The sequence below is a fragment of the Diceros bicornis genome, chromosome 9, assembly GCF_020826845.1.
Source record: "Diceros bicornis minor isolate mBicDic1 chromosome 9, mDicBic1.mat.cur, whole genome shotgun sequence".
NCBI lineage: Eukaryota > Metazoa > Chordata > Mammalia > Perissodactyla > Rhinocerotidae > Diceros > Diceros bicornis.
In genome coordinates, this window is record NC_080748.1 from 22,532,660 (window position 1) to 22,550,819 (window position 18,160).

Sequence of the window (18,160 nt, forward strand, 5' to 3'; positions counted from 1 at the left end):
CTGGAATAGAAGTATCCAAAACTTAATAGCCAGAAGTTTAACTATATTAAAAAACAGAATGGCATCCTGCCAAACCAGCCCATCCCACCCACCGCCTGGGGGAGGGAGAGTGAGTCTGGAGAGCCGTGTGTCGTATCTGCAGTGAACATACAGAACGTGCATTCTGTCCATTTACCTACAGTGAGACTGTTCTACAGCAGGAATCCTGCTGACAAAAACCAGTGCTTGTTGCAATAAAACCACCACCTGGAAACATGACTAAACATCCTCCAACGCTGCTGACAGTTGGTTCTTAGCGTGGATATAAAGTACTTAAACCAACTCATCATATACTCAAATACTAGGTAAATAATTTAATGATGCTAGAACACTAGAAGCTCTTCAAACAATATTTCCAGTTACTATATTTTTGTCTGGAGTACAAATCTGAAATGGTACAAATTGTACCCAAATACTGAACCATGAATTAAGCAAATAGAAGGAAAAAAAAAATTCTCCTGACTCAGGTTTCCATTGCTTACTCCCAGTCACTCCTCCTGGCCTCAGACTGCTTCTATTGAAGATATTTAGTTCAATCTTTAAAGGACGACATGTGAGAAGGTCTGCTGCCAACAGGGCTCACCCAGACGAGCCACAGGCACCGGGCAGTGGGACCACGGACTCTGAAGCCCTTCACTTCCTGCGGAAGCCAGGCCCATCTTCTATTTTGCTTCAAGCCAGGACTGTTCACGTGAAGCACCACTCAGCAGCTACTGACCGTAAGTATGGAGAGAAAAGTAAGGTAGAAAAACTACATTCTGCCAACAGGGACAGGCACACATGTATGGACTACTATTAACACTGTCAGGCTGCTTGCTTTGAGCCTTACGGGCTGCTTAAGCACACTTTATTGCGAGAACACTTGCCAGCCTAGGAGCAGCACGGAATGAGGTGGCTGACTTTAGCGGTGACAAGAAGGACTCTCTCACACCAGGTGCCAAAGAACAGCTGCCCATCCCCAAGTCTGGGCATCAGATGAACCGGGGTTTCCTGTTGTTGTCAGTACACACATACGGCATAGTTTCACAAAACTACCCTTCTTGTTTCATTGCTTTATAAAGAACACCCCATATACGATCATCATTCAAATTCACTGACTGCCAGCACCAAAAGTAAAAGCTCCAACACTGGAAAAGCACGGCATGGAGTGTGGATCCCGAGGTCAACTTCAGAATGGCTCAGCCCTGACAGTACTCACAGTAGAGTGCAGACACTACATTGTGTCTGGTTCTGAGATGGGAGGACTCCATCCATGAGCACTGTCACTCAGTCACCAGACAGGGGACGAGGGCTTCTCTTGGCTTTGGCACTCTGCTTCCTGGATGGGTTTCCAATTGGTGGGGGCAATGAGTGAGCAGCTCAAAGTAGATCAATAGCCCACAGATGGTCCAACACAATACTCTGGAATCCCACCCAGGCCAGGACCGAGACAGAAGCTAAGGGCTGTTGTCAGCCACAAGGTCTTCCCAAAGCACAGCAGCACAGCCCCCCCTTCAGCCCCTTCCTCAACCTAAAGCCCAGCAGAGAGGAAGCTCTTGGGGAGAGGAGGAGGGAAGGTGGCATAGGTAAAGGCTTCTCGAAGGCCTGTGCTCTAGGCCACACCCGACAAGGCATCACAGTGGGGAATATGACCCCACCTAGAAAATGAATGGCACTATTTTAACAGTAGAGCATCTGGGGAAACCCAGGATGCCTACTCTGAAACTTAAATCAAGAACGTGGAAGCCACACCAGTATGCAGGTATAGTCTCCTCTATAAATCTAGATGGATATTTTAGTTTTCAAGAACCACAGGAACACTTTTTAAAAACTTGAACCACTTAGTATAGTGCAGGTACTAAGCAGATTTTAGAAGAGACCGTACATAGAGAGTGGGTTAAGCCATCACTTATAACCATCTTTGTGAAACACAGTTACACCTCTGGGTTTTTCTGGTGAGATTTGAGGTTAAACAGGGAACCAAGTTGTGCTTCACTCACAACTCATAACCGTCCAGGCTGCGTGTACACACACACGGTCGTGCAAAAGCCCTCGTATAACTATATCCAGCCTTTCAGATTAGGCACAGAGGGCCAGCAGCTCACCCCGTGTCCCACCAAGGAGAAGAGCAGTAACTTTCCTATTTCAGTACCATTATGAGCAGAAACGTATGATGTAAAATAGGGCTCCTTCCATAAAGCTTAGGATTTAAAGCAGAAGAAGGGAAGACAAAACAAAATTCCCACAAAATCAAAGTATTTCCACACTGGTCCTGTGCTTCAGGAAACCCTGAGATGAACGTAGTCCTCAAATGCCTGCACTCAGATCCAGGTTCACCAGAACACTTCAGTGAGCTTCCAACTGGCTCATCATTAACCTCCTGCTGTGTTCGTAGGCCAAAAACAGTGCCCCACTGGCAGGGAACGCTCGGATTATGGTAGGTTTCAGGCCAGAATATAAGGCTGTTATTCCTAGAAGATAAAAGGTGATCAAAGACTCAGACTCCCCTCCTTGGAGATGCCCCACGAAGCTGCACAGTGTAGATATTTTTACACTTCCAAATCCAGACAACAGCACTAAAAACCACAAGTGATGGAAGGACTTATTTCCAGGTTTCCCCAGACTAACGGAACTAAACAGACTAACGGAGACAAGACAAGCGTTAGGTCTCCCAGCAAAGCTGGTTGATGCTTAGGTAACATATACCAATTCCACACCTGGTTAACTCCTGGTAAATGGATTGGGAAGAGCTGAGGCCTCACACGGGCCGACAGAAGGCATCCACAGGGCCACAGGGGGCAGCAGCTTTGCAGCTTCTCCTGGGGGCGAGGACCACGAGGCATGGGGCCAGAAGGAGCACTGGTGTTGAAGTCAGAGACCTGTTTCTAGTATCAGCACTGCCCAAGGTAGTTATGCAGAACTAGTCAGATAAGGGAGGTGTGAATACTTCGTAAAACTAAAGTGTTATGGAAATTTAAAGAGGGGTTACTATCAGTAATATACAAGATGTCTGTGCTCTATTTGGGATACAAATTAAACAGTTTCTGCAAACTGTTACCGTGCTCTCTCTCTCAAAATCAAGGCAGAGAAGTTCACATCCCAAGTTTTAAGATGTATAGTGGATGCTGGAGGGACAGATCTTTACTCACTAGTAGGCTAAAACTGGTTTTATACAAACATTAATTAGAAAATCTTTATCCTCCTGCATAACTCTAAATATTAACAGCATATCACCTTCACAAGTTGCTTAGTGCGTTTCTTTTTTTTTTTTTTTTGGTGAGGAAGATCAGCCCTGAGCTAACATCCATGCTAATCCTCCACTTTTTGCTGAGGAAGACCGGCTCTGAGCTAACATCTATTGCCAATCCTCCTCCTTTTTCTTCCCCCGCAAAGCCCCAGTAGATAGTTGTACGTCATAGTTGCACATCCTTTTAGTTGCTGTATGTGGGACGCGGCCTCAGCATGGCCGGAGAAGCCGTGCATCGGTGCGCACCCGGATCTGAACTCGGGCTGCCAGTAGCAGAGTGCGCGCACTTAACCGCTAAGCCACGGGGCCGGCCCCGCTTAGCGCGTTTCTAATTCCAGAAGTCTTAGCATTAAGAATGTCATCTATTCTTTTTTTTTTTTTTTTTTTTTTTTTTTTTTTTTGTGAGGAGATCAGCCCTGAGCTAACACCCGCCAATCCTCCTCTTTTTTTTGCTGAGGAAGACGGCCCTGGGCTAACATCTGTGCCCATCTTCCTCCACTTTATGTGGGACGCCGCCACAGCATGGCTTACCAAGCAGTGCGTCGGTGCGCGCCCGGGATCCGAACCAGCGAACCCCGGGCCGCCGCAGCGGAGCGCGCGCACTTAACCGCTTGCGCCACCGGGCCGGCCCCAAGAATGTCATCTATTCTTTTATGTTCCTTTGTGGTTCTTAGAGATCATCTTCTGCTAATATCTCTATTAAGTAAAACAAGTTGTGCTAACTTCAAAACATCCCTTCCCTTAGACAAAGCCCGTATTTTAAAAATCCCTTCCGGGCTATTTAGAACAAAGAATCCTGACAGGTGGTACCTGGTCCAGGGGTTAGGAATAAGAACTTTAAATATTCTTGAGAATAATGAAAGTAAACTCAAGAAAGGGGGTTGGAAACAGGCATCCACAAAGGTGGATTAATATACAGTACCAGAAAAGGGATATGAGGCGGCGGAGGAGAGCAATCAGGAGACCACCTGATCCACCTCAACAAGACCAGCAGCGAAATGACCGGTCACTCCATACACACCTCCTCTGTTTCTGCAATGACCAGACTCACCTTCACTTCTCACAACACTTATAAAGGTTCTGAGAAATCCTGCCTGTTTCCCAGACATGGAAAGAACTTGAATTCTGGATTTTACACAATCCACTGGGTATACAGCAAGCCAGAGGCAGATGCCACCAATGCCGCCACTTACCATCAAAGAGACAGGGCCTAGAAAAGAAAATTAGCAAACAGTATTCTGTCTCAAGAACAGCTGATGTGACATTTCCAGAGGCCAACAGTAGTGGCCACAGGTAGGTGCAAATAAAAATGCTGCAGAACACAGTTCCCTGAGGAGACTGTCAAAGCTCTAAGAGAACAAGGTTCCGTTTGGTGGTCTGGGTCTACCCCTCATCAAGCCAGGACAAGAAGCCCTAGTGAGGGTCGTGTTTCGGCTGGTCATTGTGGCACTGTGGCCCTCCTGCCCCATCCTCCAGAGGGCTGGCCCCCAGAACCAGCAGGCCCCCAGCAGCACGGCAACCCCTCACCATGAGGAATGAGAACAGAGGTCAGTGAAACACAGCCCGAGGCGTTTTTCAGCTTTCTCTTAAGCATTTTAATATTTTAATGCCCCGCAGCCCTGACTCTTCCTTCACCATGAGAACCAAAGTTGTCTTATTAACAGGATAGTTAAGCCTGGGAGCGTGACTAACCCCAGAATAGGTCCACCAACACTGAAGGGAGGTGCTTAAGAGAAAAGTAATCACTCTGTGAGCCAAACGTTGGTACGGTTGCGTCCAGCAGCTACAGAGGATAAGCCAGAAAGAACTACACTTTTCACTGCTCTCAAAACACTTTCAAGGTTTATTACCAAGTTTCAAGCTTATTGCAAGCTGATTTGTAGGTGATTTCCTCCCTTATTGGTGATTTCCCACAGGGAAAGCAATTTATATATTTCTTCTTCCCTAAAACAGATCCAGAGGAAATTCACAAATGTTATTCCAGGAAAGAAGTTCGGGATGAACTGCTTCAGCCCCTGTCCTGAGGAAATTGCCAAGCCCAGAGGAAGGTGCTAGAAATTGTTAGGCCATGTTACTCTCTGGGATCCAGAAACTCCCCAGTGCCAGGTGGACCCCCACAAGGGGGCGCAGAGTGCACAGAATCTGCAGCAAGCCCACCATGGGAAGCGGACACCATCACCCCACCTGCTGTCCTTGCAAATACATTCACCTAGGTCATCTTTTGATCTCCCGGATGCAAAAAACGATCGGCTCAGTTCATAGCCGCCGAAGAAGAAGAAATAGCCGGGGACTTCTCGAAGTAAAGTGCTCGAGAGTCCATGGTAGAAGCCCAAGGGGCCATCCTTTCTAAGGATGCTCTTCACAACAGACCACACTGTACTGGGAGGAGACAGAGAGAGAGACAGTCACGGCAGGCGAAGCAGCAGGGAAGCAGCTAGTTCTGTAGACAGAAAACCAGAGTTCTAAAAGGCTGCTGTGGAAGGAAATCTCAGAGAAGCACAGATACAATGATTTTATAACAAGTTTTCTCTCCTGAACTACTCTAGGGTAAAGAAATCTTATTAAAATGGATGAATACATTTCTAGAAGTCATTATCAAAGATGTAAAAGAGCTAAGACCCATTTTCTCGATAGTGAATAAGTGAAATTACAATAAGGGGTTGTCCAAACTCAGCAAGAATAAAATGGTATCATATTGCCCAGTCTCTCACCTCCCTCAGTTCCTAGCTCCCCGACCTTTCTTTTGATCTGGTGTTTGGAGAGAATTTGTTCAGGTGTTTAGGGTTTGTTTGCTTTGTGTTAGTGCAGGGAAATGAGCAAGTAACAATCAAGACAAAAGAAATTCTAAGAACGGAGCTACAGCTCCTGAAAGGCAAGAAGCACCGAGGATTTAGTTCCTAGAGAGATAAGTGTGCACGAGTTTTTACTTTAGCAGATCAGGCCCCTGCAGCAGCCGGAACGCAGGACTCCTTCCGTCCAGACTCCTCTTCCTGGTGGCGTGCGCCACGGCAGGAAGGAGAGCGCCAGAAACCACACCCTCGGTAGGCTTGGTGAACCCCTGGCTCCTCATTCTGTTCTCAAAGAGCAGGTGACTCGGTTTGGACCAATAAAGATCAAGCCCTGAGGGGATAACGGCCACCTGCTTTTAACTATCCCGACGCAAATCGAGACGGAGGAATGAATGCACTTTAGTCCAAAAATGGAAGCATTCGCCTCATCTCCTGTGGGTTTAGTACCACCAGCCACAGTCCCCAGCAGGGTTGTGAAACTGGAATCCAATGCGAGTCCAAGAATAAGGGGGAAAGTCTGAGAAACAAATTGCCAGAAGACTTCTCGGAGAGTTCCCAGGGGTCAGAAAAGAAGATCCTTTCCAAACCCTGGGACGGGGTTTTGACGCGGCAATCCTTCCTAGGACGGGAATTACTGAACTGCTCACAGCAGGACAACTGGCTCCCTGGTGCTCACCTGTTAAATACCAGCATCCTGCTGTCACTGGACAACCAAGACGTGTCACACATTTCCAGAAGAGCCCTAGGAGGTCATCCCCTCAGCTGATTGCCCAAGGGAGAGAGATTCCCTAACGATTTTTCTCCAAACTGTGAGCAAAAGCCTAATAGACCTACCACATCCAGTTGTCCTAAAGTTACATTAAACTAACAGTCACATACATTAACGTCAAACATCAGTATAAAATCAAGGCCTGCCTCCCATCTCAGCCCCGACCTCCTGTGCCCCATTCGGTGACGCAGGTGGATGTAAGGCGGGCCCCCAGGGGCCGAGCTGGCCTGTTACTACAAACCCAGGTTTCTACGAGTTGGCTCGGGGTGAGGCTTTCTTGCAGGAGGAAGACACTGCCTGCAGTATGGACTTCCTTTTGATCTTAGAGAATTAAAGGTCAAACCATTTCCAGACGACAGCCAGACACACCACTGTACGTGCACACGGCTTTCCAGTGTGTGGACACTGCCCACCGCCGCTCACTCCGTTCCTTCCCCTCCACTCCTACTTGGCTCGTTTGTCAAAACCAAAGCTTCAATGGTTTCCGCCGTCTTCCGGCCAGCCTGCAGGTCCACGCTTGCCTCCCTCAGGGTCTCTCTGTCAACCTGCTGACGGGCAATAGTCCACGAGGGTCCCAGTTTGCCAGGTTTGCTGGAACAAAGGTGGCACCAATAAACGCAGCTGGCTGGTCAATCTAAGATGCAGTAACGGCTCGGACGCTGAGTGAACACCAAGCACATTGTTACAAGGCAACCACAAGGCCACACCAGACGTGCAGTGGACTCTGGCTCTCTAATGAACCCCCTCCTCTGCCAGCGCACTAACTGAGGGCCGCGCACCCCCGGCTGGGCCCACGGCGGAAACGTGCGGAACTGGAATGGAAACGGCGCCAGGCGTGGGATGGGATTTTGTAAGAACCGACTGTTTGCCACCCATTCGACAAACATGTACCTGGACACCCCTGCTGTGTACCACCCCGTCCAGCCAAAGGTCCAAGGGGAACACTAGGCAGGATAGCGCAAACCGAGAGCAGACAAATATTGACGATGTCACTGCAGAAATCCACCGGGTTCTCACAGGCACTTTTCTTTTCACTACTTCTGCTTACTAATCTTTTCTCTAGCTCTGACCCCTACGAAACATTCCGGAGCCCCGCATGTGGCTGTAGGGAAAGACTGCTGGACGGGGGCTCAGAAGACACGGCTTTGCGTCCCGCTTTCTCGGTTACTAACCAGTGATCCCGAGCCCGTCCGTGTCTGCGCTCCAGTCTCCCCGTCTCCCACACAGACACCACCACCTGCCTTGCTCCCCTCACAGGACCAGGGTGACGGCTAGAACCACGACATACACGTCAGAGCTGTGTAAACTAAGGCAGCATTTCCCGATAGCTAACGAGCAAACGCTGTCTGCAGGATGAAAAAGCAGCAGCCCCACAGGTTCAAAAAGATGAGAGAGCTGGGTTAGGCCAAGTGAAACAGGATGGTTTCTTTCCTGCAGGACTCCCTCCAGAATCTCTTGTGGTTGCTCACTGTGTCCCTGTCTTCTCCCCTCATTTGTCCCTCTCAAAGGATGCTGAAGGAGACCTACACTCCAGGTCTCCTCGAGTAGAAGGTTTCTCCCTGGAGTGGGCAGAGCTACAGTCCCTACAGTGTCCCTTCTGTCAGTTTCTGTCGTGGGGACCACAGCCTCCTGGGTTGTCTCCTGCTTATTCCTTCCTCTCCTTCCTGACCCCTCTGTGCTGGAGGGTCCCAGCACCGGTGCTCAGCCCTCTATAGACACTGTCTCCCTGGGGGATCTCATCCAGTCCCAGGCCTCTAAAAACAAGCTCCATCCATCAAGATGGAATTCCTGTCTACAAAAGGGCACATCTTTAGACCTCTAGTCACCCCGAGAGAACATTTCTACAGAAAAGGAACCCACTTTAGTCATGTGGGACCTGTAGCTGCATAGGGTTTCAAACTCCTACCAAAACAACCAATAAGACCACCCTTTGCAACCATGAAGCTGATACAGTAATTTTAAGTGATTTAAAACAAATCAATCTTCAAAGGAGGGATGGCTAAACATCTCCATGATTTCCAAATTCTTTTCAGTCTCTGTATCATAAATACCCAAGGGATGACCAAGCACAAGCTCAAGTCGGATGTTTGGGACAGACTTGGCCAAACAGTAGGTTCACCTGCATCTTCTCAGATGCGTCTGACCCTTCCTAAAATTCCAAGTTTCTCCTCAAACCTAGTTGGCTCAGGCAACTTCTTCCAATGCTCTGCACTTTGCTGATGAACTGGAGCCCAAAAGGTGGATCACAAGTTGTATCTATGGTTTCAGTCCAGCACTTCTGCCCACGAGAGAAGTAGCACCACCATCAGCACCTGAAAAGCATTTCCTGAAGAATACCAGCACGTAAGGGCGGTTCGTTCTCCATGGTGGGTCGTAGGCAATTCTCCTTTTGCATAACGCATACGTGTTTGCCAAGTTTTATACAATGACGGGGTATGACTTCATAATCAGAAAGAAAGCAGTTATTTTAAAAAACGAAACATCCTTGCCCGTAAGGTATCATAAAAATCACGACAACAGTATTGTTTTTTAAAACAAACAGAAAGAGGGTCAGTGTCCTCGACTCACCTCAGCCTTGCCTGCTTGTCCAATCCAACCACTTTCCGCACCACCTGCTGGCAGAAGCCGTAGCACATGAAGAGGACCGAGTTCTCGGCGACGTTGGCGATCAGCGCCGGGCTGGTCCCCTTGTAGAAGCCCCGGAAGCCCACCTGGGAGTAGGTCTTCAGGCAGCAGTCGGTCAGGCCCCTGTACAGGCCAGGGAACGTCTGCATCTTCACTTTCATGGTGTCGAAGGGCTGCCCAGTCAGGACGCAGGCTGTGCCCCCTGCAAGCAGGGCAGAGTCCTTCTCCAGCACACGTCTACAGCAGTGTTTCAGAGCGCAGCCCCAACTACCCATGGAAACGAGGGACAGGCAGCCTATGCCAGGGCTCACCTCTGCTTCAGTTCATTTTCACCTCTTTCCCCCATATCTTCTAGCCGAGTCCAATAAACCACTTCTAGGAGTTCCCTAACGTGCCCAGCAGCCAGCTCCAGCCCTGCAGGAGCTCACACGTGGTAGGGGACAGATGTGTGCTCAACAGTGAAAGCTACGGGATGCAAAGGTGGGGTGTGTGTTCAGGAGCATCGGCAATGGGGTCAGAGGGACCTGGGCTTGAAGCCCGGCTCTGCTGTGAGACCCTGGACAAGCGATGTGACTTCTAAGACTCAACTCCTGAGCTGTGTCCATCTCGGGGGTTAGTGTGAGGACAAATAAAACTGGATGAGAAGGCTTAACCTAATGCCTGCTACACAACAAGTGGTTAATAAACAGCAGTGTGTGTGTGTGTGTGTGTGTGTGTGTGTGTGTGTGTGTGGCATTATAAAAGGGAGGAGGGGAGAAATCCGGGAACAGTTCATCATTCTGCCTAATGCCCAGTGGGACTGAAGACCATCAGAAAAGCAAGAGAGGAACAGGCAGCAGATAAAGAAAACAAAGAGCCTGGCTAATTAATCCCTGAGGAGCTAAATATTTGACCCTATGAAAAAACCTCTAATTTGGACTGTCCCCATTAATGATTTGCATTCCAACAGGGAACGGACTGCAACTTACCTCTGCTTGACACAAACCCTATATTTATAAGCTTTTATACTCTAAGAGTGTTAAATACAGCAGAATCTAAATTGCATTAGATGCCTTCAATAAAAATTCTGAAGGTAGGGAAAAGAATGAGCCATAACGCCTCTATAATGTCCCCAGACCCTGGACTGGGGTCAGCATTGTGGGAACCGCCACTGGCGAACGCCTTCCACTTTCCTTGGGCCCCAGACGTGCCCTGCTTGTGTCAGGAAACATAACCACTGGATGAGGTTATTAAAGCCTCATCAAAATTGAAGAGAAGGCTTACATAAAATATTTAAGAAATGCAGTTTCCCAACTTTCACATTATACATAGTTACTCCAACTAAGCTGTGGAAAGGAGAGATGGGGGAGGGGCTGTCAAGAATAACTCCCAATTAACTATTGGCAGAGAAACAGACACGTCCAAAGAGTCTGAAAGCTGTCTGACCTCTCCTTGAAGCGATCACAAGTCTGATCTCCGTGACCCTAACACTATTGTTTGTTTCTTCTAGGAGAGGAACGATATATTTCTGCTTTGTCTTGCCAAATTATCACCAATTCTGAATTGGTGGACTATAATTTAATAAGATTTTACTGTAATTAGAGTTATTCTTTCTCAGGTACTGCTAGACTAAAATCAAAAAAGATCCTAATTATAGCCAAATAATTCATTCCAAAAGAAGAGGTGAACGTCAGGATTTAAGTGGGTACATAATTTAGATAATCTAGATGCAGGTAAGCTCAATTAAGCATACAATTCAGAGTATCATAAGATTTTAATTTTTATATATAACATTACTCTGTATTAAAAATATATATATTTTAACTGGAAGTTTTCTGTATTTTTTTTTGGTGAGGAAGATCAGCCCTCAGCTAACATCGGATGCCAATCCTCTTTTTGCTGAGGGAGATTGGCCCTGGGCTAACATCCATGCCCATCGTCCTCCACTTTATATGGGATGCCGCCACAGCATGGCTTGACAAGCGGTGCGTCGGTGCGCGCCTTGGATCCGAACCTGCGAACCCCGGGCCGCCACAGCAGAGCGCGTGCACTTAACCACTGCGCTGCCACCGGGCCAGCCCCATGGAAGTTTTCCATATTTTAACCCAATCATCCTGAACAGTTCAGATATCACAGATTACAACAATATGCATGGGTCGTATATCTGTAACAGTTACATTTCCAACAGAGAGAAGGCAGGAGGCTAATGAATTTTCAAATGCCAGCTCCAATTCTCTCCTTGCACCCACGGAGGTAAGCTGATTTCCTCTGTCACGTACCACACACAAATGACCCTGTGGCAGCCCTCACCATGCCCCCTCCAGTGGATGATGACTATTCTGAACACCAGCACCAACCGCTGAGCCCGACACCTAGCAGGTCTTCAGATATTTATCAAGTTAATGAAGCAATAATTTACAGGAATTAAATATCTTCCCACTGGCTTGGAGCTCAGACCTGTGATCATCTCCTTCTCCTTAAGAGACGAACAGAGATAGCCTCTGCATCCTTTCGGAGGTGTCACAGTTGCATTTTATTCTGTAAGAGAGGCGCTCAGGTGGTGCTGCTCCCTACACTTGACCAAGGCTGGTGCCGGGGATTTTCAGTCCTCGACACAGTGGAGTCAGCAAATGATGAGCAGCTGAGGAAACTGGAGGGGCAGGACAGCTCAGAGGGAGGGCAGAGGTGAAACTCCAGACCAGACCTTCAACCAGAAGGATCTGCTCCACCCACGCAGAGGCGGGACCCTCAAACCCCTCCGGGGGCAGTCATTAAATGTTCCATTTAACAGTACAGAGAAGTGCATCATTTTCAAAACATTCCAATCAAAGAAGACTCAGTTTGTTTTTAATTTTGACGTTTGAGAGGATAGACTTCAATTCTCTAAAATGTGACATTCCCCCAGTACACTGTTAAACAGGCACACTGCATCAGAGCAGTCCGAGTAGGGCGTGTTATTTCATAGTTGCTAAACCACGAAGTCTTAAAGCACTACCAAGGTTTCCCTTCAAGGCCACTTGACTTTTGAGATGCACGCTGCCTCATTTCAATGGTTATCCAATTACCAGCTCTCTCCTTCAAATCCTCCCCCTGCTGGCTGCCTGGGGCTCTCGATCCTTCTCTGGAATCTCTCCCACAGCAGCACAGATAGACAGTGCTGGCTTCCCGGCACTTCAGAGGAGAGGAGTGGGGCTGAAAACCTGTTTGGTGGGGGAGGTTCATTTACAAGAAAAAGGAGAGACACGGAGAAGAACTATGTATGCTACAGCCACGTCACCTCAGACCACAACTGGCTCTGCTCTCAGGCAGGAATCACTCTCCTGGGTGGACTGTGCACACAAAGCACTAGGGGTGGTCCTCTCCTCTTGGCAAGAGCCAGCCGAAAGATCCCAAAGCCCAACCGTTTCCCCATCCAGAGAGCTGGGGCTGGGGCAGCCAAGGCTCCAAACTAACACCCCTCTCTGGGAATGCTGTTGGCCCATTATGTAGTATTAACAGACAACGGAACTAGACAAGGACCCAAGCAACCAAAGTCCTAGCCCTGTCTTTATACCATCTAGCTGTGCAACCTTGAACAAATCCACCGTCCCTCTCTGGGCCTCTTTTTCTACATATACAATGAACATTAGAGCCAGGGGTCTCTAAAGCTCTTCTAGGTCCATCATTTGAATACAGGGACCCCTCCCAAGTGGGACTGCTGCTCCCATTTGCATTCCATGTGCCTCCCAGCAGAAAGTTCTCAGGTCACTAACGGGAACCTCCTCTGCCCAGAGCCAGGACAGGCTCAGACCCCCTGCAAAGGAGCCGGTTATCCTTGGAAGTTAGAACCACCCAGGGCAGCGCTGCAGCAGTGAGGGGCGACCCTGCGCACCAGCACAGGAAGAAACCCCCACCCACAGTGATCGGGAAGATGAACTGCTGGTCGTGTAAGGGCCCGACGCATGTGAATACTGTTGCAGAGAAGCACATCCACCAGCAAATGCCTCACACACCAGACTCCCAACAATACTGTTGCAATTTATATCTTTAAAATTTACTGTATATTATAAATGTGGCCCCCAATACCTGTCCACACATAAATGCCTTTCTAGCAAAAGGTAAGCCTCTTAATTCTATCATAGCACATCCTATATCTTTGATTGACTGAAGGCCATTTAATTCCAAAACCTGAGAATATCTCCTGTGGTTAAATACCCTCCCATTGCAGAAACAAAAACTGAGCCCAAAGGGTTCACAGAATGGTAAGAGGATGCAGAGGCAGGCGAATGGTTCCATGTTCCCATGGTCAGTGTCCTCTGAATGTGGCATGTGAGCAAGGGAGCCTGGGGGCTGCAGCTTGATTCCACGGCAGGATGAGGGGCTGACCCAAAGTCACGCAGTCAAGAGGCCACTGGGCAGAACCCGGGTGGCCCTAAGTTTCCCCTGCTCCTGGAGTGGGACGCTCCTTGCGCTCTCTTGCTCTCTAACCCAGGAGCCCGTGCCCTCCCCTGCACTTCTTATCAGCGTCTGCAATGTGCTCTCTGGCCTTTTTTTTTTTGGTGAGGAAGATTATCCCTGAGCTAACATCTGTGGCCATCATCCTGTATTTTGTATGTGGGACACCATCATAGCATGGCTCAATGAGCAGTGCGTAGGTCCACGTCCACGCCCGGGATCAGAACCCATGAACCCGGGGCCACTGAAGCGGAGCCTGTGAACTTAACCACTACACCACCAGGCCAGCCCCTCTGGCCTTCCTCATTAGCCTACCTTGGCCGACCTTTGGATTATGGGAAAATACTTTGTTCCTCTCTGAACCCGACTTCTTTTTTATAATTAAGGACAGGATAAGAGGAGGCGGCTCTCCGACTACACTTGGGCTGTTGACCCAGGAGGTCCCACCAGATAAGAGGACAAAGGGCAAGCCACCCCCCTGGCCTCTCCACTCCGGGGAGCTGTGACTCATTATAAGAATCGGTGCGGGAGGCAAGGGTAGACCAGGGTTTTCATCCGAGAAGTATGAGCATTCCAGTGGTCCTCCAGCCCTAAAATAACACAGGAACCTGGAGAACCAAGTTACCACCCCTGCACGTCCACCTCTGCCATTCGCCTCAGGCTGAGTAAGGTGATCTCTTTAGAGAGTAGCCTGCGTGTTGCAAGTGCTGCCCGGGAGTGCTGACCTGCGCCCATGGGGCCGCCCACCATTCCCCCACAAATCCTAGGGCCTCTCCTTTCCTCTCAGGGCTTTAAGACACAGTCGAACGTCAGTCTCATTCACCAAAGACACTTCTAAAGGGTGTCCTCCTTTCTCTCCCTGGCAGCAGGAAGGTCAGTAACTGGGATTTCCCTGGAGAGATGGCACGGTGTGATTTTTGCACTACAAGGGCTCTGAAGACTGCCAGGCTCAGAGTGGAAGCCCACGTCACCCACATATCCCAGCTGTGTGACCATGGACAAGGGACGTCAGCTCTGAGCTGCGATGTCTTCCAGCTGTAAACTGGCTATGCCCGCACCCCGACTCAACAAGTTTTATCACAACGGGAACTACTCCACCTTCTGCCATGCTTGGACACAGTACTACACTTCCATCAAATGGCTTCATCCCAGAGTTAAGGCGTATTGCCTCTGGAGTGACCAAGGTAACGCGTTCACCACGCTCTCACTCGACCTCACCTGTAGAAGGTACTGGGAGGAGGGGACGGGTCTTCTCTGGGATTACCTGCGGCCCCTGCCGTGAGGTCAATGGCAGCCTGGATGGCAGGATTGGACTTCATGTTCGTCTGCTCCTCTGCTGGGCTCCGTGGAAGGCAGCTCTCTGGAGCTTAGGACAGGCGCCTCATATCCCTGGGAGGGGGGCAGTGTTCACCATCAGTCAGACCCCTGCAGCCTCCCTTTCTCTAGGCCTGCTGCCTAGTTACCGGGCCTGAACTTCTGGGACCCGCGAAAGGGGCTCTACTCGCTCCAAAGGAAGAGGGCTCAAGGTGTCCATGCAGCTTAGCCGTGGCCTCCCCTCTCCCGCCCACCACCTCCCCACGGAAAGCTCACGGGTGAAAAACCTTCCCTGAGTATCAACACCACAGCCACAGGAGGGGGGCACCTCAACCGACCTTTCTGAAAACCTTAGAAACAAATGCCAAATAAGTGAGCCAACCACAGATGGCTCACATCGAATTAGTTTTCAGACGTGACGTGGATCTACCAGTCCACCAGGCTCAGTCCGAAATCCAGACAGTGGCCTGTGCTGGGTCTCCAAGAGGAGGTCACCCAACAGTCTGGGAAGGAGCAGGTCAGGAGCTCTGCTGAGTAACACAGGCCGATGACACTGAATGCCTGCTCTGCCACCAGGGGGCTCCCTGGGCCTCTAGAGCTGGGGGTCCCCATCTACACAAGGTGAATAATAAAAGTATTGTCATCATAACACAAAGGCCACCACAGATAGCCACGTCAGCACCAAATGTTACTGTCATCGTAGTCCCCTCCAGAGCTCAACTGTGAACGTGCACTCAAATCACCCGGGGACCTCGTTAAAACGCACATTCCGAGGCGACAGGCCTCAGCTGGGGCCAGAAACGCTGCCCGTCTTGACCGCTCCCTCGCAGATGAGGCGGATAAGGCCTGGCCACCAACCACTCTGAAGAGCAACACCTGGTCCACCGTGTCCCAAATTTGCTGGATAAGAACCACCTGGGGCACTTGTTCAAGATTCGGATAACCAGGCCTCCCTCCTGGAAACCTTGATTCAGGAGGTTTGGGCTGAAACCTAGGAAGTTTGGGAAAACTAGAGTCTACTACTCTACTTTTAGACAAAAATCAGTTATTGCTGAGCATGGACTTAATAAACATCGACTAGAAAAAGGAAAGTTGGCTCCTTAACATAGAATATTCAAATAACCAATTCAGCGACAATTCCGTATGGTGTTCAAACGATGTTAAGTGACTTATCCGTGAATAACAAGGAATTTTTATTCCTTGCACTGAAGACCTGTGTGATCCCAGTCAGGCCACCTCTGGGGGGGGGGGGTGCTGCCGGGTCATTGACAAACGCCAACATCATCCTCAACGCCAGCAGAAAACAATCTTAGCCAACAAGTTTTTTAACCACTTGAAGCATGCTGCCAATGACCAGACACCAAAAATCTTCCTTTCTTTACAAAAACTTTTAAAACCAGCAACAAGAAAAACACAGTACTTAATAAAGCAACTGAAACATACAAGACACCGATTTTATGTTATTGATGGGCCTGGAGAGGCAGGACCAATTACCAAGGTTGATAAGGTGGTGGCCATCGGGCATCTAGAGAAGGACATCAGAGTCTAATCCACTCTCCTCCTTTTCCAGATGGAAAACGGAGAACACAGGAAGACAAGGGCCTGTCCAAGGTCATACGACTAGCCACGGGTAGAGAGAGGATTCAACTTAAGTCTCACCTTTTGGGTCTGTGCTTACTAACCAATACTTCATTCCAGAATATTCCAACCTGGCAAAAAGAAAAAACAAAAAAACACTGAATCCTGCATTTCAGAGGAAAATGGGGGCGAGTGGGGAGAGAAGTCACACAGGCAGGTCACATCCAGTGTGGCCTTTTGGTGTGTTCATTCCTTTTGTTGTGGGCATTTCTTTCTTAGAAGGAAAGAAAGGCATATGTTATCAAGGTGAATTCAACGCTTTAGGTAAGCCAGACTTGAACACACCAAATCCTACAAATAACTACTTGTAGAATTGTTAGGATAGTAAACAGTGATGGGAACTAACAGATTAACTCAGAGGGTGCGGGCAATTGATTCAAATGATGCGTAGTTTTGGCTTGAAGAAGACGTACGGCTCGGGGGAGGCAAGACTAACCAGCAGGAGTTGAAACCCATTCGGTACCGCTTGGAACAGAAAAACGGAATCGTTTCAGCGTCCCTTTACCCCTCTTTCAAACTACACCAGGGTCCCACTTCGGGAGAGACAGCCAACAGCGCCAATCATACATCCTTCTCGTTCCTCAGGGAAATTAACTTCGTATGGGAGAATCCGACGAGGCACTTCCCACCACCTACACGAACCGCCACGGAAGATTCCAGCTTCAGGCTGAAGCTGGCGCGGCGGGGGCCGGAGCACAGGGGCGCTCGGATGCACACCAGGCTCGCCCCCAAGCAGCCCGGCGAGGCGCTCCTCCTCCGGGCCGGGATCCTGGTCCGCACAGGGGCAGCGCGAGAAACCAGTTCCAACTTGCCGAACGTCCGCTGACTCGGCCCGGCAGCCTGCCGGAGTCGCCCATTCATCGGCGCCTCCAACCTCCCCAGCGCTCGGGCGGCGCAGAGCGCGGAGGCCAGCTGCCACCACGGGGGCAAAGGAGGGCAGCGTTTTCCAGCAGGTGACCCCCGCGGGGAGGCGGCCGCCCAGCCCGCCGTCCCCCCGGCGGCGCCAGGGCGAAGGGCGCCGCGGGTCCCGGGGCACGTGCGCGGCGCGGCGGGCCGACGCCGGACCTCCGCCCGGCTGCCCGGGGAGGTCGCGCCGCCCGACCGGGGAGGCCCGCCCGCTCCCGCTCCCGCTCCCGCTCCCCCTCCCCACGCCCACCGGGCTCCCGCGAGCGCCGGGCCGGGGCTGAGCTCACCGCCACGTCCCGCTCGTCCCAGCTCGGGCTCCGCCGCCAGCTCTCGGCTCCCGCTCGGCGCTGGGGCGGCCTCTTAACACCCACGTCGGCCGCGGCCCCGCCCCGCGCGGGAGCGCACCCAGCGGGCGAGGAACCGGCGGCGCAACGGACGGGC

General features: G+C 50.1%; 1 protein-coding gene and 1 pseudogene across 1 annotated transcript; both read right to left on the reverse strand.

Annotated features, from left to right (window-relative positions):
* The window catches only part of LOC131409911 (serine/threonine-protein phosphatase 4 regulatory subunit 2-like), a 51,519-nt pseudogene extending 36,409 nt beyond the window's left edge, over positions 1-15,110 (reverse strand).
* Positions 1,917-16,341, reverse strand: LOC131409895 (mitochondrial ornithine transporter 1-like). The gene is made up of 7 exons (XM_058547647.1): positions 15,919-16,341; positions 15,514-15,787; positions 15,126-15,250; positions 9,392-9,650; positions 5,475-5,644; positions 4,317-4,475; positions 1,917-2,489 (listed from the first exon to the last, which is right to left on the reverse strand). The coding sequence occupies exons 3-7, from the start codon at positions 15,178-15,180 to the stop codon at positions 2,365-2,367; spliced, it is 768 nt and encodes a 255-aa protein (XP_058403630.1). The 5' UTR covers positions 15,181-15,250; positions 15,514-15,787; positions 15,919-16,341; the 3' UTR covers positions 1,917-2,364.
* Positions 16,342-18,160: the final 1,819 nt, after the last annotated feature.

Bases quoted from the DNA above. Each gene is read 5' to 3' on its own strand.
- LOC131409895 (XM_058547647.1), bottom strand. From the start codon at position 15,180: ATGAAGTCCAATCCTGCCATCCAGGCTGCCATTGACCTCACGGCAGGG. The intron at 9,651-15,125 runs GTAATCCCAGAG...CCCTGCTTGCAG, and splicing joins CCTCACGGCAGGGGCCGCAG to GGGGCACAGCCTGCGTCCTG. The intron at 5,645-9,391 runs GTGAGTCGAGGA...GTCTCCTCCCAG, and splicing joins GACAAGCAGGCAAGGCTGAG to TACAGTGTGGTCTGTTGTGA.